At 31.1% G+C, this 23,800-nt stretch overlaps 2 protein-coding genes across 3 annotated transcripts in view; one reads left to right on the top strand and one right to left on the bottom strand.

Annotated features, from left to right (window-relative positions):
* Positions 1-4,412: 4,412 nt before the first annotated feature.
* LOC110669131 (ethylene-responsive transcription factor ERF053) lies at positions 4,413-7,150 on the top strand. The gene has a single exon (XM_021830631.2). It carries the CDS (start codon positions 4,976-4,978, stop codon positions 6,398-6,400), a length of 1,425 nt encoding a protein of 474 aa, XP_021686323.2. The 5' UTR covers positions 4,413-4,975; the 3' UTR covers positions 6,401-7,150.
* Positions 7,151-21,693: 14,543 nt separating this feature from the next.
* LOC110669137 (uncharacterized) overlaps positions 21,694-23,800 on the bottom strand; it is a 29,143-nt gene continuing 27,036 nt past the window's right edge. For both annotated transcript variants that reach the window (XM_058150100.1, XM_021830637.2), the window contains exon 3: positions 21,694-22,129. In XM_058150100.1, the coding sequence (XP_058006083.1) occupies positions 22,025-22,129 (105 nt within the window). In that variant the 3' untranslated portion in view covers positions 21,694-22,024. The remainder of the gene's footprint in view (positions 22,130-23,800) is intronic.

Below are 23,800 nucleotides of genomic sequence, written 5' to 3'. Positions count from 1 at the left end.
TTCATATGATGTTTTCCATTTTAAAACAAAAGTGGGGAGTTTGTTTATGATATAGGTAGCTGTTAAGATTGATTCCCCCAAAACATTTTAGGAAGTTGAGATTGAAACATTATGGCCCTTGCCACTTGTAGAAGTTACTTATGCTTCCTCTCCATAACACCATTTTCTGTAGAGAATAAGGACAAGCCATTTGATGTGAAATACCTTTGCTTTTGAAAAACTGAATGCAGGATTGATTGATAAATTCAGTGCCATTGTCTGACCTGACAGTTTTGACATTCTTGTGAAATTGATTTTGGACCATAGCAACAAATTCAACTAAAATAGAATATACTTTTGTTTTAACATTAAGTACTTGAAAGGTTGTCTTGCCAAAGGACTCTTTTTCCTTGCTGATAATCAATTCACCCTCACTACATATTATAATGCAATTTAGGCTTCATGTATAAACTCCAAGAAGTCCATCATTGCATTTTGTGTGTTTCTTGGTCACCTTTTAATCTCCCAAAAGTTTAAAAAGTAGTTTGCTATTAGTAGGGCTTTTTGTTGAGTCTGAATATAGAAGCATGGCTCCTATTGTGTGTGAGTTACAATGGCTATTTTATCTCCTCAATTTCTAAATACCTACTTGTATTCCCATCCGTCACTGTTTTGATAGTAAGGCCACTTTTCATATTGCTACAAACCATGTATTCCATGAACGCACTAAGCATTTGGACATAGATCATCACCTGGTTAAGAATCAATTTGTCAAAAGGTTTGTCAAGCCTATGCATCTGTCTTCCAATTTCCAAATTGCCAATATCTTTCCCAGTGGCAGAACTTGATCATAACATTTAGAGAGGCCGAACAAAATTTAAAAATAATTTATTAATTCACTCAAAATTGAAAAGTATTTACATTTATACATACTTAAAATATGTTATGTAAAATTATTTTCATTCTAAACTATTGCACTTGAAAAAAAAAATAAATTTAGCAAGTTATTAATTCAATCTATTTTATTCACTAATTTACTAAAAAAAGTTAATAGAACATACTCTAGAATAAAGTAAAAAAATAAGAAAATTAAACATTTTATTTTAAATTGAGAATTATTGATGAATAAAAATATTTATTATTTAAATTAATATGGGATAATAAATAATATTTAGTTGTGATTTATAATTACTAATAGGATGCATAATTTCTAATAAATAAATAAATTTTTATATATTCTATGAATATTTATGTTTGAAAAAATAATTTTAAAAAATTTTTAAATAAAAAAATTAGAGGGGGTAAGAGCCATAGGGCTTGGGGGCCATGAGCCCTCTAGTCCCATGAAGCTCCGCCCCTAATCTTTATCAAATGCTTGGGATGCCTTTTATTCCCTTTCTTTATCCCCAAGCTCAGATTGGTTAAACTTTTCCAATCTCTAGCGAGAGGAGGATATTAATATATGGTAGGAAATAGAGCAACTTATTGAGTTGAATTTTCCAGCTGGAGTGGAATAAAAAAGGCTAGTATTTGAACAAAGAGCAAACAGTGCATTGTATTTTAATAAAACAGTGTTCAACATTCTTGACAGATTGCACGTCGAGGAATAAGAGTAAAGTAGATCAAAGAGGCTTAAAATCTTAACCGACAGTAACCAATATGAGAATTTGATACTTGGAGAAATTGGTAAGAATTAAATAACAGATATATCTTGGATGGCATATATTGTTTTTCATTTGATAGATATTCTATATTTTCTTGTATATAAACTGAAAACTCTGTGAATACTTTCTTATATTTAAAACCTAAAATTTTTTGAGAATTTAATTTAATTAATTTTTTTTTTTTAATTCTCATATTTGAAATTAAAAATTTTAATTTTTTAACTTAAAAAATTATATTTAAATAATTAAAAATAAAGCATTATTGTGTGAAAATTTATTTAAATTTTTTTATTGTAAATAATTTATTTCAAACCAAATGAAAATCAATGTGCTTTTATTTAGTTTTTTTGGTTTAGTTTCTACTTAAAACTTTCTTTGATTTTTGACTATGTTTAATCATCATGGACTTTATAAAATATTTCATTCAAATTGCCCTGCAAACTTTTTAAATCAAAATCATTATTTAAATTTATAAAAAAATATATTTAAAATTCAAATTATATTATACTAATTTAAAATTAAAAATTATTAATTATTGTGATTATGCATAATGACCTAAATCCAAGAAAATAACGCCTGACTGTCGGCTCGGTAAAAAATGAGGCGTGAATGCATATCTAGTTTTATAGTTTTTTTCTAATATTATTTAATTTTTATATGTTAATAAAATTGACTACTTAATATTATATTTTAAAAAATATATTATTTAATTTTTATATTTTATTTTTGTTAAATTATTTAATATTTTTATTAAATTTTTTGTTAATCAAAATATTTAATGCCAGTAAAATTATTATTTAATTTTTTTTATTTTAATAAAATTAATTATTTGATTAATGCATTTTAAAAAACAAATTAGATAGTTCATGTATTTTAATTTTGTTAACTTATTAGTCTCTTTTATTTTTTTTTATGTCCAAAGTGCCCTAACCCTCTCTCCTTATTTCTCTCTACTCATGTCTCTTTCTCTTTGCATCCACACTGCGCCCCTCATTTACTCTTTATTTTTCATCAATTGATAGAAATTGATACAAGCTTTATAGGTAAAAAGATCGATAAATTTCTTAGATATCCAAGTAATAAGGCGATAATTTAAGAAAATTATTTTCTAAGAAAGAAAAAAAATGATGCATAAAAAATTAAATAAAAATATTTGAAAATTGTTTATTTCTTTCAAATGTAAATTCATATTTTTCTATACAATAAAATTTTAAATTTTATAAAAAAAATATTTTTTAAAATAATATATTTTCAAAATACAAAAACTAACTAATTAATTTTAATAAAAATAGAAGAATTAAATAATATTTTTTAAAATATAGAGATTAATTAATTAGATTTACTAAAATAAAAGAATAAAATAATAATTTAATAGGTATTAATTAATAGAAAATTTGATAGATAGATTAAATAATTTAATGAAAATAAAATAAATAATATATTTTTATGAAAAAAAGATTAAATAAATAATTTTATCAAAAATATGGACACTATATAATAATTTTCTGAAAAAATCTTGCTAATAGAGCTAGTTTGATGTTTTATTATTTTTATGAAAAAAAGATTAAATAAATAATTTTATCAAAAATATGGACACTATATAATAATTTTCTGAAAAAATCTTGCTAATAGAGCTAGTTTGATGTTTTATTATTTTGGGCTGTGCAGTTATCGGAGTGTAACCTAGTACCAACCGAATAATACTATACCATATTTCCATCTTAAATCCTCAAAATGGCAATTTGCAGCAATAACAACAATGCATATTCTGCTTGTCACATTAGCAAGATTTTATCAAAAATATGGACACTATATAATAATTTTCTGAAAAAATCTTGCTAATAGAGCTAGTTTGATGTTTTATTATTTTGGGCTGTGCAGTTATCGGAGTGTAACCTAGTACCAACCGAATAATACTATACCATATTTCCATCTTAAATCCTCAAAATGGCAATTTGCAACAATAACAACAATGCATATTCTGCTTGTCACATTAGCAAGATTTTATCAAAAATATGGACACTATATAATAATTTTCTGAAAAAATCTTGCTAATAGAGCTAGTTTGATGTTTTATTATTTTGGGCTGTGCAGTTATCGGAGTGTAACCTAGTACCAACCGAATAATACTATACCATATTTCCATCTTAAATCCTCAAAATGGCAATTTGCAACAATAACAACAATGCATATTCTGCTTGTCACATTCCAACCATGCCATGACATATCAGTTGTACGGATATCTATAAACAGTTATTTTACCTTCTCTGTTTTGTCATTAGATGAAAATATCTATATGTCGACTTGTACACATGTTTGAATGCTATATCGCAGTTCGGTTATTTTATTAGCAGAAAGAGTCAACAGATTGGAAGGAGAGGGAAATTGGAGTGGAAGCAACGAAATTTGATTGACTAGTATAATGCCGTGTGGGACCCTAACTAAGCCAACCAACCGTCGTACTTGTGCATATTCTCTACTGTATCTCATTAGGGATTTTTCGGTGCCTTTTATAAATACATGAATTTTATTTTTGATGAAATTATTATGATTTTAATAGTAGTTATTTTATTATTAATTTATGTGTATTATATTTTTAATAAAAAAATAAAAATTTTATGTAAAAAAATATATTAAAATATAATTCTTATGTGATTATTATTAATTATGATAAATTTTATGTGAATATTTTCATAATTAACCATTAAAATTGTGTTTAAAATAATATTAAAATTGTGTTTAAAATAAAACTATCTTTTAATGCTCCACCATAATTCTGCGTATCCCTTTCCCTTGCACCCAGAAAAAAAATCTCCTTTCAAATATTTTTCTTACTTATAAACCCTCCCTCCCCTGCTTTCTTCTCCTCTCACAAGAACAGCTTAAAAAACACAGCTCTCCCCTGTTCTCTTGTCTTGGCCTCTCTCTGTTCCAAATTCTCTCAAATTCACTCCGCAGAATCTAGCAGCAATATTTCATCTTCATCAACAGCTTCATTTGGAATTTTCTTTATCTTCCTTCGCCCTGCTTGCTCTCTCTCTTTCTGAATATTGATTAGCAAGTGAAAAGTGAGATGGGGTTGCTCAAGATTTGACGCTTGTGGTATCCGATTCTGTTTTTACTTCACTCGGATTACCTATTAAATTCCAGACCAGATTTTTAGAATCTTTTGAACATATTTGGATCTGTTTCTTTCTTGTCTATCTGTTTTTCTGATACATTTGATTCCTATCTACTCTTCCATTTGCTTGGTGACCCATCTCGAAATCTCCATAATTCATTTGCTTATAAAATCTTTAGAGAGAGCAAGCAGGATAGTTATCTTTACCATAATGGCTGCAGCTAAAAATAACACAGAAAAATCCAAGAAGGTTGTTGATGAAACTGAGAGGATGACGAGGCAAGATTGGGAGCTTGACAGGGGCAACAAGGAAGTTGATCTTAGCTTCATTGAGAGTCAGCAATGGAAGCCAGTTTTTGGTGAAGCCTCCATGGCAGAAAGGCCTCTCAGAAAGATTCAGAGCCCTGAACACCAAGGCCCAATTCATTTCTCTGCATCTTCAGCACATCAATCCGCACCTTCTTTCTCTGTTTCTCCTAGCTCTGCCTCTGCTCTTTCTTTACATCCACCTTCTTCTTCTGCCTCGTCTTCTAGTTCGAGACATCTATTTCCTTTTGCTTTTGAAGGGTGTAATCAACCTATTCAATTCCCCCACCAATTCAGAACAAACCCTTCCATGCCTTATTTCCGTCCACCACAACAAGGGGCACAAAATCAACAACAAATGATTTCTTTTGCTCAAAACCAGCAGCAAGGCATCTCTTATCCTCCGCTTTTTGCTGGAGAATTTGCATTGGCAAAGCAACGGCAGCAGCAGCAGATGTTACAATATTGGAATGATTCACTGAACTTAAGTCCAAGAGGAAGGATGATGATGATGAATAGGCTGGGCCCAGACGGAAGGCCATTGTTTAGGCCACCGGTTCAGCTTCAGCCCATAAACACAACAAAGCTTTACAGGGGAGTGAGGCAAAGACATTGGGGTAAATGGGTAGCTGAGATTCGTCTCCCCCGTAATAGGACTCGGCTTTGGCTAGGCACGTTTGACACAGCTGAAGATGCTGCCATGGCTTATGATCGCGAGGCTTTTAAGTTGAGAGGAGAGAATGCAAGGCTAAATTTCCCTGAACTTTTCCTCAATAAGGATAAAGCAATCTCCACTGCTACAACTGCAGCAGTTTCGTCTCCTCCAACTCCCAATAAAAGTTCATCACCTAAACAAACTCAAGAAATTCTTGACTTGCAGGATTCAAATGTGGAAAGTATGCCACCGTTACCACCACTGCCACCTCCGCTGCAGCCCCTGTCACAGCAGCCTCAAGGAGACAATCCTGACAATGATTCAGGGATGGGTTCCAGTGGGGCTACAGTGAGTGATGAGGTTCAGGCGGTAGCAGAGGGGTCTAGTGGAGGAGAAGGCGTTTCAGGGTCTCAAGAATTGGTCTGGGGAGACATGGCAGAAGCTTGGTTCAATACAATTCCAGTAGGATGGGGACCGGGAAGTCCAGTGTGGGATGATTTGGACACCACTAATAATCTTTTATTGCAATCACACCTTTCTTTTGGCAATCCAAATCAACAACAGTTCAATGATTCTTCTGCCGTGCAGAGACAACAGGACAACATGGGCTCAGCTTCTTCTTCTTCCTCCTCTTCTTTTCCACTGAAGCCATTCTTTTGGAAGGATCAAGACTGATAGGTCCATCTCCAGCTGTGGAATATATAGCACGGTGGTCTCTGTCTCTTTCTTGATCTTTCTCTATGTTTGCTATTTTACAGTTGGTTTTTGGTCCACCCACTCAGATTCTTTCACTGGTTGGAGATTTTTTAGGAAACCAACCTGTGACTTTTTAACCCTGCCATACATTCTTAGGAGAATTTGATCTTCAAGCCCACCTCCTTTCAGGTTGCAGATTTTTCAGAAACAGCCTATGACTTCCCTCGCAGCTTCACTACTTTTTTCCTATCAGGATATCCAAAGCTTCAAACCCACCTCATTTACCTTCTTTCTTTCTTTTGTATAACTCTTTTTAATTGAAAAGCTACACATTTTTTTTTCCTAGTTTTTCCTTCAAATTCTCCCTTCACTACATCTCCTCCGAAAGGCTGCATATTTACCAGGCCTTGAAAATTTACAACATGCTTCACAGATCATGCATTTCCATTTCTAGCAAGTTTAAGCTATATTTATGTTATGTTGGGGATGTAGTAGCAGCAGCAGCAACGTTAGTAAAATTAGTGCAGGACCATCATAGTAGGAGACAGTTTTGTGATCTCCCTCTCAATTGGCCTGTCTCTACCCATATCACAAGCTTTGTTTTTCTGCTCAATGTATGTTTTTCTGCTTTGTTTTTATTAACAGCATCCACAAACATAGATTAAGCAATTTGCATTACCATCATTATTATGTTCCATTCTCATTCCATAATTCACTTTTTCACTGCTCTGAGACTTTTTATTTTTATTTTTTTTTCCAGTTATTTTTCCGTCAATTATTGGAAGCCTGATATCATGCCCTGTCTAAGAGTAATGGGTATTGACATTTTACACGTAATAAGAAGAAAATAGTAATCAACTTTCTTCACAAAAATAAGATTAATTGATACTATTTGCCCAAAAATCGAAGTTAAATAGTCAAAATTATGTCCAGCATTGTAAATCAAAGACAGAAATACTTCTAATGTAGCAGAAAAGAAAGTTGAACGGAGGTGTGGATCGAAAGAACCGAGCAAAGACAAAGACTGAACAAAAACTTTGTTTGCCCAAAATAGTGAATAGAAGCCATACCTAACAAACAGTTGCAGTAATTGCTAAAGACCAGATTTTACGAACCAAGCAATAATCATGCATGCAACCCAGTAAATAGCGAATTTATGGAAATCACCTTAGAAATTTAGATAAGATTATCGCCGTAAATAAAACAATGACTATTTTCCAAAAAGCTATAAATACCAACCAAGAGAGAAGAAACAAGTATGCTTACTATCTCTACAATTCTCTGTTACTAAATAATTTTCTAATCTCTCTATGAAGAATTGAGATCTTTGGTTTGAGATTCGGAGTGGCCTACTAGAAGGCTATCTGTGTCATCCTTTTTTTTTATTGCAAGTCTATATGTCATCAGGGTCAAGACCACAAAAATCACCTGTAGCATCGCTAATTTCTCGGATAAATTTTATTCGTAGTCACTTAATTTTATTAATGTTTCATTTTAGTTGTTGTATTTTAATTTGTTTGAATAAAATACTCATTTTTTTTTATTTACTAATAGTTACTAAGACCATAATCTAATAGAATATCCGATAGAGTTTCTATGTGGCGTGTCTTGCTTTAAATCATTAAAAAATATATATTTTTGCTCGGTTAAATTAAAATTTGTTTCTTTTGGGATCTAAAAATAGAGATTAGTAAATGTAATAAGCAACATTGAGATAAAATTTGTTTCTTTTGGGATCTAAAAATAGAGATTAGTAAATGTAATAAGCAACATTGAGATAAAATTTGTTTATTTATTTGGTTTTTCTTAATATGACCTGACAAAGTGATAAACTTTTATGATTTAAAGCCACATAAGACTCGTCGTATATAAAAGTTTCACTAGAGATTATACTGGATTTTGATTTGAGTGACTGCTACTAAATAAAAAATAAAAATTGTGTGATTTTATTAAAATAAAATGAAATGAAACAATTAATAAAATTGAGTGATTGTTGGGAAATTTATCCCTAATTCCTCCCATGGTTAAGTTTGTCATTGTGAGGAGTATCACAGCAGGGAATGTCTTGCCTAAGAATAAATGGGACGAGTTTATGTTTAGGGAAAAAAGAGTACGAAGAATTTTTTTTTTTTTTTTTTTACATACCAATATCAAAAGATCGATATTAGTCGTTTTGGCATACTCTATATGTCATATGTATTGAATGTAAGAATTGATGCAACGATGCTGGTATTAAATACGAGATAATGTGAGCTGATGAGTATTACTTCCAAATAATATTCCAAATAAGTTCCCGTGTATTCGAATCCAGGCGGTATGTTCAGTTTCAAACTCAATTGAATGAAAAAAATTAAAATTAAAATTTATTTAACATTAAAACTGAATTAAATTATATAAATAATCAAATGAGATCTATTGAGTTTTTTTTTTTAATTTTTTTCAATGATCAGCTGACATTTTCACATATCACTAATTTCAATATCCAAAACAAAATGCAATATTACAAATTACAGAAAATAAATTAAAAATAAAGGAAAAAGAAAGGGAAGTGTTTGTGGCGCTGAGCCCTAGGGAAGCAAATGCAGAGTTGAGCACTGTAGAACTGGGCTTGTACTATTTCAAGAAGAAGATGGCAGTCAGCAGAGGACAAAAAAAGAGAGAGAGATAAAGAAATAGGGCGACAGGCAGAGAAGAAATAGAAGAAGAAGAGATCGATTTAGTAGGCTTTGTGCAATAATGAATACATGATAGAAATTTGATGACTGAAATCATTTTCAATGAATGGGCTATTAGGATTAATAAAAATAATAGAAAGAAATAAAAACAGAGGGCGAGGCTCAAAACTAAGAAATTATATAATGAAGCGGTAATAACACATTAATATTTTATATAGAATGATAGAGGAATAAGAGATAGATAAATATACAAATGTAATTGTTAAAATTAAAAGAAGATAACTAAAAGTAGTTACAATTTTTTGAAATCCACTTTATAAAAAAATTTATTTATTATTAATTTGTCACTGCATATAAACTATACTCCATAAAATAACGGATATATAATATAATTTCTCCTCAAAACCAGGAAATGGAAGTCCTCATATAAAGGCAATTTGCCAATGAGCTATAAAAGGTCAAGGTATTATATTTATATTCATATTTAATTTATTTCGATTGGATTCTATAGATTTTTTTTTAATTTAAATCAAATTTAATAAATCAATTTAAATTATGCTCCCCTAAAAGTGAGTTCAATCCAATATTTTCAAATCGGAATTCATCTATTAACTTGTTAATATTTTGATTTAATATGAATGAAAAATTTTAAGTATACAAGTAATATAAGATTAAAGTCATATCAGAATAAATTTTATAACTGTTAAATTAAATATTTATATCGAGATGTACACAAAAGTAACTAAAATGTATATAAATTGAGAGTGCACGAATTTAGATATAAATATTTACATTCAATTTTAAAAGGTTAAAATTTTATGCTTCATTAAGTAAATAAATGGACTAATTTTACTCATTGTCCTTGAACTTTGGGGGTTGTATCAGTACTATCCCTGAACTTTATTTAGTTAAAGTCCTTGTGGCTGGATTTTGTTGGGAACTCCGGCCAAAAGGTGACTTGTGCATGCCATGTTGGCATTAAAAGGAAAAAAATAAAAACCAAATGCAATATAAATCATCATTCAATACAATACCCAAATAAAAATATAATTTATGTATTTCAATCAAACAAAAAAATTTCAATCAAACCTAGATTCACAATACCCACATTAGTGCATGAGAGATAACCCAGATTCAATCTAACCCAAATTCATTTACAATATCAAGACTCATATATATATAATAAGCAAGAATCCAAGCACCCAAATTTGATCACAATACCCAGATATATTTGCCAATGGAGACTCCAAGAACCCAAGCTCCCAAATTCATCACAAAGCCAAGATTCATAAACCTAGATTGTGAATGTGGACCAAGCTCCCAAAAGTGATGAGGCCAACAATGGAATTTTTTGGGAGGAGGCCAATGGTTTAATACAAGGCAGACTTGAGGAAAGCCATCTCCTTTTCGATGGTATAAGTGTCAAACAACAACATCAAAACCAACAAGGATGAACACTGTCTTGGAGTCTCACACTCGATGGTGGTGTACAGTGGCAAAAGCTCTGTAGGGAGGTTGTTGCCATTGATGGAGGTTTAGTGAGGAGGGAAGTGGTTGCATTGGAAGCAGAAGGGGCAGATCCAGATCTGGGCAGCAAATCAAAGATGGATACAGGGTTAAGTATGGAACAACAAGTGTGGTAATTGAGGTTTTGGGGAAGGGTTTGATTGGAATGTAAATGATGAAGACAAGATAGAGAGATAATGGCGAGAGATCTAGAGAGAGAGGATAGAAAGATAATGGCAAGAGAGAAAGAGAGAAGATAGAGAGAGGATACAGAGATAATGGCGAGAGGTTAGAGAGACAATGGCGAGAGAGAGAGAGGATATAGAGATAATGGCAAGAGAGAAAGAGAGATGATAGAGAGATAAAGGCAAGAGAGAAAATCAATTTTTATTATTGAAATGCCACGTGTTAGAGATAAACTTTTTTATTGTGTTAATGCCATCATGGCATGAACAAGTCACCTTTTGCCTAGAGTTCCCAACAAAATTCGGTCACAAGGACTTTAGCTAATATAAAATTAAAGTAAGATGACTTTTGTGATATATATTGAAGTTTAAGGACGGTGTGATATAACCCCCAAAGTTCAAGGATGGTGGGTGAAAATTAGCCAAATAAATGATATTACGTGTATAAGTCATAATACTAATATAATATAATTAAATTTTATATTAAAATAAAAAAGTTATACATAGAAAATCGTGAGTGGATCCCTATAAATTAGGGGTGTTCAATTTTGGTTCTAGTCCAATTTTAGTTAAGAAGAGGATATTGAAACCAAACTTTCAATTTTGTGACTTTTAGGAACCAAACTTCAATTTCGATTTTGGTTCGGTTCTAAACAATTTCGGTATGGTTTTGGTTCTAATTTTAATTCTATTTTGATTTCAAATTTGGTTTTAATTTTATCTAAATTTTGATTTTTACATCTAAAACTAGAACAATTTTGTATCCATTTTGAAGTAGAAAATATAATTAAATTTCTAATATGAAAATAACAATAAAATAGTAATACTAACACTAAAATATTAATATAAAAAATGTATTTTTAATAAGAATATTATATTATCTTTTACATATTTCTTAATTATATAATTTTTTAACTAAAAGATACCTATATAATTAAGAATTACAAAGTGTATTATATGACCAATATGTGATTTAGTCATATAATTAAGAATTATAAGATGATTTAATGCATTTAAGGCTAAAATTATTTTAAAAAGTTAGAAAAATACTAAATAATATTAAAAACTACTAGATAATATTAAAAATTAAGTTTTATATATATATAGAACAATCTTAATTACATAATTACATATAAATATATATAATTTTATTAAAATTATAAAATATACCTGAATATATATATATATATATAATTAGTTCTTCAGTTTGATATGATTTCAGTTCGATTCTTACAATATAGATCATTTTTTTATTCTGGTTCAATTTTTCAATTTAATTCGAAACCTCCAAAACCATATACACCCCTGCTAGAAACTATAAAACTTAGTGGGATTCAAAGCAGAATGACAATAAGCATATTCTTCACAATATAATACCAAAAGAAGTTGCAAAATTTGTTCACAATTCACTAGGGAATCTTTCAAATTGAAATGAAAAAAAAAAAAAAAAAATTAGATCCTTTTATCTTGACTATGCTAATATTTCAGAGGTGGGAATCTCATATCTCATCCCACCGATTAAGAAATAGTTTTATCTAAATCCAACACCTTTAATTCCGTATTAATTATGGCATATATTAAAGCTTTGGAGAATGGTTGTTGACTATATGATAATGAAATGTTGTGGTGAGGGGCCAGCAAGCAGCCGTCCCATGAGATCATCATCTACATTTCTTATTCGCAACGGCACAAAAACTATGAATCAGTGATTAGAAAATGATAATTCTGGAACTGATTTGGTCAATTTATATGTTTAAAAAATTGATTTAGTTAGAAATGAAATGATGATTAGATTAATTAAGTAATCAATGAAAATATCTAGCATTGTGGGAGAGGCAGCCATGGATTCATTATATTAAGTATTCTTATCATCTCAATAAATAATGACTTTCACTTGGTTGGATGTGAAACTCTCTCCATTTATTTATTCTTCAACAAGATAAAGACAAATCTGGATTTGGTATTGGGTATAAAAATATTTATATATCCACACATGGTTGATTAATTATTATTTGAATTTTCTGTTATATATATATATAGAATTTTTAGCAGCTTCCTGTTGGGAGAGAATTCATAAATTATTCTTGGGAGATTACAAGACAGCTTAGAAGAAAATTATATGAATTTAGAACTGGACAAAGCAAATTAAAAATTGAGGCGATGATTAACGTCTCATTTAAATTTTGCTCGGATGATAATTCATGTCTCACATCAATCGACATCAATCAAATATAAAATGTGAAGTAAGAGTAAGAGTGTGAAATATAAAGGTTTGGATAATTTTTTTTAATTAGTTTTTGATATTAAATTATGTTTGATACTTGATTATTTTTCTTTAGAGAAATTTTAATGTCGATTATTCATATTATTATTATTATTATTATTTTAAAGGGCTTTGATTAATAGCACTTATTTTTTTTAACGCTATGTTAATTACATTTCATTTGGTTCACCTTTTACATAATAAAATAGAGTAGAACAGTTTGGTGCAACAATTTTCCTTTGCCCTTGAGGAATGCTGGCTTCTTAATGATATCCATTTTCCTCTCTAAAGAAAAAGAAAAAGAGTATTATTGAAATGATAATTACATACTTGTAAAGTAGTTATTTTTTATTCATATGTATTTCATAAAATTTTTCCTTATATAAAAAATTTCAACCAGAATTTTATGTTATAAAATAATTATACATTTACAAAGAAATGAAAATCTTAAATTTCAAAGATTAAAATGAATTTATTTTCCACATCGTTAATTAAATTTTAAAATTTTAAAATTTTAATCAAATTATAAAAAAAATATATCTCTTTGTGACTACATAAATGATACGTCATAATCGGACAAAAAAAGTCAAAGTGTAGCAGTCGCTTCTTTTTTCTTTTTAGTGGTTTTTATCAAACCATGAATCCATGATCTACAATTACAACATGCAAGTAAAAAAAAATAAAAAAAAAATAAAAAATTGGAAAAAGTAGAAGTAGGGGTTCCGAACGTAATTACCCCATTGAAAGGAAAGATAAGGGCAACTTTAAGAAGAATATCCACAAGTCAACACCAAATTTCAAATTTCACATATTATTGAAATTAAGGAGAAAAACAAGTTATTGGCCTGCCCCACCAAGGTGCTCAGAAACGGCCGTCACCACATTGAATGGACTGATCTGGATCTTCCCTTGTTTGATTTTAACGACCTTAATATCTAATCACTAAATTGATCCAAGAATTTCAAAGCCCAGCCCAATACGGGTTGTAGAATAATCTGGACGGCCAATTGGCCATATTGGAGTGAAAGACTTGTGCAAACCAGTTGAGTCGAGCCAAACTTTGAATGATTTAAACTCAGCTCAACTCAACTTGAGTTTTGTTATTACAATTTGGATTCAACTCTTTTAAGGGGTACTAAATTTGAGGTTAACTCATTTTGAACTCATTTATGATATAAATGAGCTAGTCCTTATTATAGGCTTGATAAGCTCATGTGCTAAAACCTCAAGCTCAATAATCTCTCCCCTTGCTCCGCTCTCTCTTTCTCCTATCTCCCTCTCTTTACCCAACTTCCCCATCTCCCACCACCTCCACCCCCCTTTTCTCTCTCTCTCTCTCTCTCTCTCTCTCTCTCTCTCTCTCTCTCTCTATATATATATATATATATATATCTCCCTCACTCTCTCACGTTTTTGTCTTCCTCTCTCTCCCGTTTCTCTCCCAACTTTTGTTCTTTATTATTCTCTTCAAAATCAACAAATAAATGCAAAAATCAACAAGCAAAAGCATAAATTAATAAACCCAATAAACAATAAAGTAAAATAACTAGAAATCATCCAAGATAATGAACAAAAGTTTTAACCTAAATGCAATTTAAAACCAAATACAATTTTAATTGAGTCAGTAAACTCTATCCTTTTGTTTGGATCCTTAATGTGCAATGAAAATTAGGAGCAATTAAAGAGGACAAATAAAGAGAAAAGAGAGAAAAGAAAAGAGAAATTAAATTTCTTTTCTATTGTTTAGATATCTCATTAAAATATAGGAGAAATAGAATTTCTCTACTAGAATTACTTAATTGCCAAAAATTGCATTTTTGTTATTATACGTTATTAAAAGTATATATGTAACGATCCAAATCCAGAACCACCATCGGCGTTAGGGGAATAGGTACGCAATGAGCCATCAAAACTTTTATAATAACATAGCTAGCTTGAATGTTTTGTAAATATTAGTAAGGCCCAAGAAAGTCATAAAAAACTTTTAAACATATAAAACAATTTATTTATATCATAAAATATTTGATTACAAGCACACTAAACTTTATACATTTACATGTCATCAAAGAGTTCCATAAACTTTACATATATCTTTTTGAAAACATAATGAGACAATAATTCTGCATATTTGATTTGCAATATCCTAATAAGTATCTGTTGCATTATAGAGCAGATTGATAAGCTATCTATTGTTGAATGGTTCTAGAAGTTGCCTTATGGGTTCATCATCTTTGTCATTTTCTTTATGCATGGTTTTGTCTGGATTTATATTAGAGATAAATTATAGTTCAATTTTTTTAATCTATTTTTAAAAAATTGAAAGACTTATTTGTCTCCAAAATAATAAAAAGGCTTATTTGATTTATTATTAAAATTTGAATGATTTGTTTGATCTTTTTTAAAATTTAAAGGGTGTGTTTGAATCTCAAAATACTTTAAGAATTTATATGACTATTAGCCCACACTTTAAATTAAACTAAACTCAACTAAGCCTTTATTCCAAAAATTTGGGGTCAGTTATATAGATTCGCTTTCTACACTCGAAACGATTTTGGGTTAAATCCTTAGAAATGTGTAATGCTTCTAGGTCATGTTATACTACTCTCCTCTAAGTCAATTTAGGTCTACCCCTTTTTTTTTCTTTCTATCCTCTAACCTAATGTGCTCTACTTGTCTAACTGGAGCCTCCGTATGTCTATGCTTCACATGACCAAACCACCTCAATCTCTCTTCTCTCAACTTATTCTTAATTGGCACCACTTCTATATTTTCTCTAGTACTCTCATTACGAACTTTATCTAGTCTAGTATGGTCATTCATCTACCTTAACATTCTCATCTCTGCAACTCTTATCTTAGACGCATATAACTCATTCAGTGCCCAACACTCACTACCATATAACATAGCCGATTGTATGACTGTACGGTAAAATTTTCCTTTCAACTTATTAAAAATCTTGTGATCACATAGAACTCCCGTGGCACGTCTCCACTTCAACCATCGAGCTTTAATCCTACGACTAACATCCTCCTCACATCCCCCATCTACTTGAAGGACTGAGCCGAGATATTTAAAGTAATTACTTTGAGACAGTACCACTCCATCCAAACTAACTCCTTCCCTATTACTAGTTTGGCCTTCACTGAACTTGCAATGCATGTATTTTATCTTCGTTCTACTTAATTTAAAGCCCTTTGACTCTAGAGTACTTCTCCAAAGCTCTAGCTTTCTATTGACTCATTCTCGCGCCTCATCTATCAGAATAATATCATCCGCAAAAATAATGCACCAAGGAATACTCTCTTGTATATGTTTCGTTAATTCATCTAAAACTAATGTAAAAAGGTAAGGGCTTATAGCTGATCCTTGGTATAATCCAATTGAGATTGGAAAATCTCTTGTGTCCCCTTTCACTGTGCGCACAATAGTAGTTGTTCCTTCATACATATCTTTCAACACTTGTATTTACCTAATAGATACCCTCTTTTGTTCTAACACACTCCATAAGACATCTCTTGGAACACTATCATAAGCCTTCTCCAAATCAATAAAAACCATGTGTAGATCTTTCTTCACATCTCTATATTTCTCCATCAAGCTTCTAATGAGAAAGATCGCTTCCAAAGTTGAATGACCGGGCATGAAGCGAAATTGATTGAGAGAGATAAAAGTATCATGATGTAGTCGATGCTCCACAACTCTCTCCCATAACTTCATAATATGGCTCATGAGTTTAATTCCCCTATAGTTCGAGCAACTCTGTATCTCTCCCTTATTTTTAAAAATAAGTACTAAAATACTCCTCCTATATTCATCAGACATTTTCTTTGAGTTTAGAATCTTATTAAATAATTTAGTTAATCATGCCACTCCCATATCTTTCATACACTTCTACACTTCAACTAGTATTCCATTGGGTCCACAGGCTTTACCCACTTTTATTCTCTTAAGTGCTTCCTTTACTTCTAAAGATCTAATCCTTCTAGTATAATTCACATTTTTTCCAATTGTTCTATAGTCTATATTCATGTTATTACCATTTTGATTGTTATTAAAGAGATCATTAAAATAATTTCTCCATATTTCTTTAATGTCCTCATCTTTCACCAACACTTTTCTTTCTTTATCCTTAATGCACCTAACTTGATTGAGATCTTGACATTTCCTTTCTCTCCTCCTTGCTAATCTATAAATATCTTTCTCCCCTTCTTTAGTTCCAAGTTTCTCATATAACTTTTCAAAGGCCTGTGCTCTTGCTTGACTAACTGCTTTTTTTGCCTTTTTCTTTGCTATCTTGTACTATTCATATGTCTCATTATTATCACATTTAGGTAATTTATTATAGCATTCTCTTTTTCTTTTCACTACCTTTTGTACTTCTTCATTTCACCACCATCTGTCTTTTGAGGGTGGTCTATGTCTTTTAGACTCTCCAAGTACTTTTCTAGCTACTTCTCTAATCTTTGATGCTATCTGTATCCACATATCATTGGCCTCCATATCCAGCTTCCATGCTTCGGACTCGAGAAACTCATTTTTGAACTTCACTTGCTTTACTTCTTTGAACTCCCACCACTTTGTTTGAGCTACATTATTTCTTCTGACCTTACTTGAATTGTTCCTAAACTTGACATCCAAGATCACTAACCGATGTTGACTTGTTAAAGCCTCTCCTGGAATGACCTTGCAAGCCTTGCATAGAGCTCTATTTGTCTTCCTAGTTAAGAGGAAGTCGATTTGGCTTCTATGTTGCCCACTTTTGAAAGTCACTAAATGTAACTCTCTTTTTATAAAGTAGGTATTTGCTAGTATTAGGTCATATGCCATAGCAAAATTCAGGATACTTTTTCCCTCCTCATTTCAACTGCCAAAGCCAAAACCTCCATGAATATTCTTGTAACCTTGCCTATCACTTCCTACATGTCCATTCAAATCTCCACCAATGAAAACATTCTCTTCATTCGGTATGCTTTGCATTAAATCATCCATATCTTTCCAAAACCTTTGTTTACTCTCACTATCTAATCCTATTTGTGGGGCATAAGCACTAACTACATTTATTGTTTCTTCTTCTAGTATTAGCTTTATTAGTATAATTCTATCTCCTACTCTTTTCACAGCTATTACAGCGTCTTTCAATGTCCTGTCTATGATTATGTCCACTCTGTTCTTATTTCTCTCCTTTCCAGTAAATCACAGTTTGTACCCTGAATTACCCACTTCCTTGAATTTCTCTCCTATCTATTTAGTCTCCTGAATGCAAGCAATATTCACCATTCTCCTTTCCAAGGTATCCACAAGCTCCATTAATTTTCCTGTAAGTGATCCAACATTCCAAGTGCCAACCCTGATCCTCCTCTTATCATGTTCCTTCCTAATTGGTCTCCTTCTATGATATCTTCTATTGTTTTCTATGTCTATCTTGTGTTCCGTTCCACTATCTATTCTACTATCTGTTCTATGGACTAACTTCTTTACCCTCACCCATCCATGATGTGGGAACCCTTGCTCACTTAACACCACACTCGGGTGCCAGCATGGCATATCGCTTTCAGTGAACGCTCTACACCCTTGCATATTTCTCACTACACCCGGGCTCCGATGTAGCGCGTTGTAAGTAGAGGACGCCCCAACATTTATATCATTTGAATCCATATTATAAGGTGTGACGAAATTTTTACGTTGGTTGTCACCTACCGCAACCCTCCTTCTTTATCTGGCCTTGGGACCGGCTAAGCGTAAATACTTAGGCGGAGTTTATTAGCTCACACTTTAAAAATAAAAAAAAAAGACTTTTTGTCATTATTAATTATATAAAGTTTGATTTAAGTAGTAACAGGTTGAGATTATTAAACTGTGAAAATTAAATTTTAAAATTTTAATTGAGGTGACTACATTATAGCACTCGGGTGGAAATATATATTTTTTAAAGTTAATTTATCGAAAATGCTATTATGTCTTGCAAGTTCTGGGGCCATATCAAATTTCTTCTTTGCCCATTATTTGTTTTTTTCAACTTGGAAGTAAACAAAAATTTAAATTTGGAGGTATTTGATTGGTGAAAATCACATGAATATTAATGAGATTTAAAGAATATTTATTGATATTATGGATATTTCATAAATTTTATAATATTTTTAGTGTCATTAATTGTTTTTATCAATTTTAACAATTTTTTACTAACTTTAATACGTTTTTAATAGTTAATAAAATTTTTATATTACGTCTCTTTTAGCATTTTTATGCCTTGTTTTGCCTTTACTTAATCACTTCGTTCTTTTGTTATTTTTTTTCTATATGCTGTAGATGTCTCAGGCCATATGTGTCATCTTAAATCAGAGAAAGTGTTAATTAGTGGGTATGAGTCGTCAAGCGCAAAGGGAAAAACACAAGAACACGTGCAGGCAAAACTTGGATCAATTAATGTTTTTGGGATCGACCGTTGTGGTATTTAATTGCTTTCAATTCATAATTAATGTTAGAAAAGAAATTTGTGGATTTGAGAATAACAATAAATTTTATAAGAATATATAATCGTTGGAGCGGGGTAGAAAATTTGACCTATGACAATTTTTATTGAATGATCACAGGATCTAATGAATTTGTTGTTTCTATTGGCAGATGGACAGTCGATCTTAGTTAATATATTTGGTATAACTCGGGAGAAAATATCAAATAATTTAAGGTCATTCTTCCTTGTATTAGATAATTTAAAGTAGATTGTCAATCAAATAGGTTAAATTAGGTTCTTTCAGGTAAAATCAAAATTACCAAGTAATTATCTTGATTTTCAATTAATTGGTTTGTAAATTTATTTTTTTTAATTTTTATTAGTTAATTAAATAATATTTTAAATTGATAGTTTAGAAATTAGTAAGATTAGTATATATTTTAGTAATTAAACACAATTCTTATGAGAATTTATTTACCACTTTATTATTTGCAGGATTCTGTGACTTGCATACGCATACCAAGTTTTTGTCAATAAAAATTTATTACAATTGATAAAAACAACTAATAAAACTAAAATTATTATAAAATATCCATAATATCAACAAAATATTCTACAAAATCTCATTATACTTGATGTGATTTTCACCCATCAATATTATGCAAATTGCTTGGTTATCTATTGCCAATGATAAACATTGATCTATAGTTGTGTGATTGATATGTATGGTTGTAATATGTACATATAGAAAACATGAAATGAATGCAATGATTTTCTTGAAATGCAGAAATTTATTTAGAATGTTGCCTAGCCCTAATCTTGATACCATTATATGCCGAAATTAATTAGGGTGGGGTGATAGATGCATGAATTGATAAAATTCTGGAATAGGTTGCTGCCAGTATGTAAGAGGTAGTTGTACTAGAAGAAATCTATAGTAACTATGTTACCAGTAAATAATAGATAGCTTTGGAATTGACGGAAAATTTTAAAGTGGCCTTGCTATAGACGAAACAGAGAATCGAGTATCAATCCTACATGTTTCCCTCCACTCTACTTCATGGCAAACGGACTCAAAATTATATAGAAAGAAATGATTTTATGAAATGTTTGAAATCGTGTTGAAATGCAATGGTTCGAAAACTAATAGCCGTGAAGCATGTTCGTTCAAATTTTTTATAGTATGATCTTCAACCACCTGTGAAAAGTGCATGAATTATCCAATGCAAATACAAGATAAAAGATTTCATTCAATCAGTATAACTGATTAAACATCCAAAATAAGGTTTTACAGATTCATTAAATGCTACAGACTTAGTACTTGTACACGACACAATTGAATGGCATTCTCCCAAAATAAAAAATCTCACAGGATACAATAGAAGTATATATATATAATGTATGCTTATGTCATGTACATGACCCAAGTCCAAAATCAATATAAACCTATAGCTAGGTTCATTAGAAATATTTGATTATAAATGGAACGAAACCACTTACACCATATAAAAGAATTATTAGTAATATCTAAATAATTGCTATATATATATATATATATATATATATATATATATATATATATATATATATATATATATATATATATATTCATTGGGTAGTTAATTGATATCATATCAATTGTGATAACTCACTACAAGAAAAATTTAGATTTGTGATAGAAAAATCTGTCACAAATCCGTCATAAGTCTAATTTTGTGACAGGAAAATTGACGTCACAATTTTGCTTATCACAAATTTTTAGTGACAGATAAGAAAATTCCGTCACAAATTTTTGATGAAATTGTGACAGAACTTCTGTCAAAATTTATGACAGAACTCATTCGTCCATTACAAAATGTTGGTGCGAATCCGTCACAAAATTAGGACGGATTAGTGATGGTATGTCCGTTACAAAATATTGTTCGTCACAGATTGTTTTGACTTTTTTTTTTAACGACAGGCATTATGTCACAAAATTGTGAGGGATTGGTCCGTCACAAATTTGTGAGGAATCAGTCTATCATAAATTTGTGACGGATTATAATTAGTCACAAACAAAATTAATTTGTGATATTTTTTATATTCTAATTTTTAATAATAAACAAATAATAGTGAATTAAGAATTATTATATTTATATAATTAGTAATAAGCATAAATAAATATAATAATAAAATTTACAATAATTAGTAGAAAAAAATATCATATATTATATAAAAGTATAAAAGTAACCGTACAAGTAACAAGTTCAGTGAACAAATGTATATAAAAAATATCAAGCTACAGATTCTGTGTGCTCTGATCATGGGGATCAACAGAATTATTTGAAGGGCGGGATAATGATGCCATCTGCTTCATCATACGCCTCATCTCCTCTTGCATAGAGCGAAGCTGCTCTTCACTCTGTTACTTGAGGCATGATACCTTTTCCTCAACGCGTTGCTGAAGAATTCACTCTTGATTTTTCTTCATGCGCATGATCTCCTCCTCGAGCACTATAATGCGCTCATCAGCAACATGATCTGTCACCGTAGCTGTCCTGTGTGAAGTGGCAAAGCTGTTAAATGAGTCTGGACACAAAGTTGAAGCATGAGAGCCCAAACCGTACACGCGCCACTTCTTCTCTCCACCTACAACATTGTGCAACTTTTTGCATCAGATCTGCAGCTTTGACTATAAGCCCCTGTTCATCCTTGTTCTTTGCTAGTGTTATATATATATATTAAGCTCTCAACCTAAATTTGTAACATTGTGAAACTCATTAAAGTGCAGGTGATGAACATAAAAATGCAACAAAAAGAACCAATGAAACAAGCAAGCAAAAAGTAACCATGTCCAAAACAAAAAGAATCAGCAAAAACTACTAAAGTAAATAAAAACTAAAGAGCCAATGAAAGAAAGCAAGCAGAAAATTCAAAATTGAAACTAAATTGATAAGTCAATCTAGCATGAAAATATAAAATTTATCGAATCCTATTTTTCCATAATTTCCTCAAAATGGATTGGGCAAAACAATACTGAGTTTAATCCTACTTAGCTTGGTCGTTAGTTATTAAAGCCAATACCGAGTAGAACAACATAAATGCAATATCTTGTCCCTGCCAAAATGGATTGAAGTTCATGATGTACATTCTCAAAAGTCTCTAAAATTTTTTCCATGATTGCTTTTTCTATTATTTATTTTTTCCATATTGTTACTATTAAAACCAACCTTTGGTGACATCTAATTCCCAACATCATTGGGCCTCTAGAATTCTATTGTTGGTTTCCTAGGAACCATAGACGAGTTACTTAAATAGGAAAAGATGGAATAAGTTATAACAGATGTAGTTCTCAATACCTAGACAGGGCATGTAATACTAACAAAGGAGCTACTACATGAACTATAAAATCTTAGCAGTTCTCAAATATGAAGCTATAAATTCTCTCCTTGTACTGCATGACTGATGCATTATAGCATAAATAAAGGATCAGTGTGGATAGATTTGATATAGTTCATGAACCCTATAATCTCTACAATTTCTCAATATTCTTGATAATAGAAACAGAAGTAACAACTTAACTCAACTAAGCCTTTATCCCAAAAATTTGGAGTTGGCTATATGGATTCGCTTTTTCCACTCTAAACGATTTTGGATTAAATCCTCAGAAATTTGTAATGCATCTAGGTCATGTTGTACTACTCTCCTCAAAGTCAATTTAGGCCTACCCCTTTTTTTCTTTCTATCCTCTAACCTAATGTGCTCTACTTGTCTAACTAGAGCTTCCGTATATCTACGCTTCACATGACCAAACCACCTCAATCTCCCTTCTCTCAACTTATCCTCAATTGGTACCACTCCTACTTTTTTTCTAATACTCTCATTACGGACTTTATCTAGTCTAGTATGGCCACTCATCCACCTTAACATTCTCATCTCTGCAACTCTGATCTTAGACGCATATGACTCCTTCAATGCCCAACACTCACTACCATATAACATAGCCGGTCGTATGGCTGTACGGTAAAATTTCCCTTTCAACTTCTTGGGAATCTTGCGATCACATAAAACTCCCATCCCCCTGCTTTAATCCTATGACTAACATCCTCCTCACATTCCCCATTTACTTGAAGGACTGAGCCGAGATATTTAAAGTGATTACTTTGGGACAGTACCACTCCATCCAAATTAACTCCTTCCCTATCACCAGTTTGGCCTTCACTGAACTTGCAATGCATATATTTTGTTTTCGTTCTACTTAACTTAAAGTCCTTTGACTCTAAAGTACTTCTCCAAAGCTCTAGCTTTCTATTAACTCCT

Source organism: Hevea brasiliensis, chromosome 7 (genome assembly GCF_030052815.1).
Source record: "Hevea brasiliensis isolate MT/VB/25A 57/8 chromosome 7, ASM3005281v1, whole genome shotgun sequence".
Classification (NCBI taxonomy): Eukaryota; Viridiplantae; Streptophyta; class Magnoliopsida; order Malpighiales; family Euphorbiaceae; genus Hevea; species Hevea brasiliensis.
This window is presented reverse-complemented; position numbering and strand designations above follow the sequence as displayed.

Excerpts from the sequence above, each read along its gene's own strand:
- LOC110669131 (XM_021830631.2), top strand. The coding sequence starts at position 4,976 with ATGGCTGCAGCTAAAAATAACACAGAAAAATCCAAGAAGGTTGTTGAT.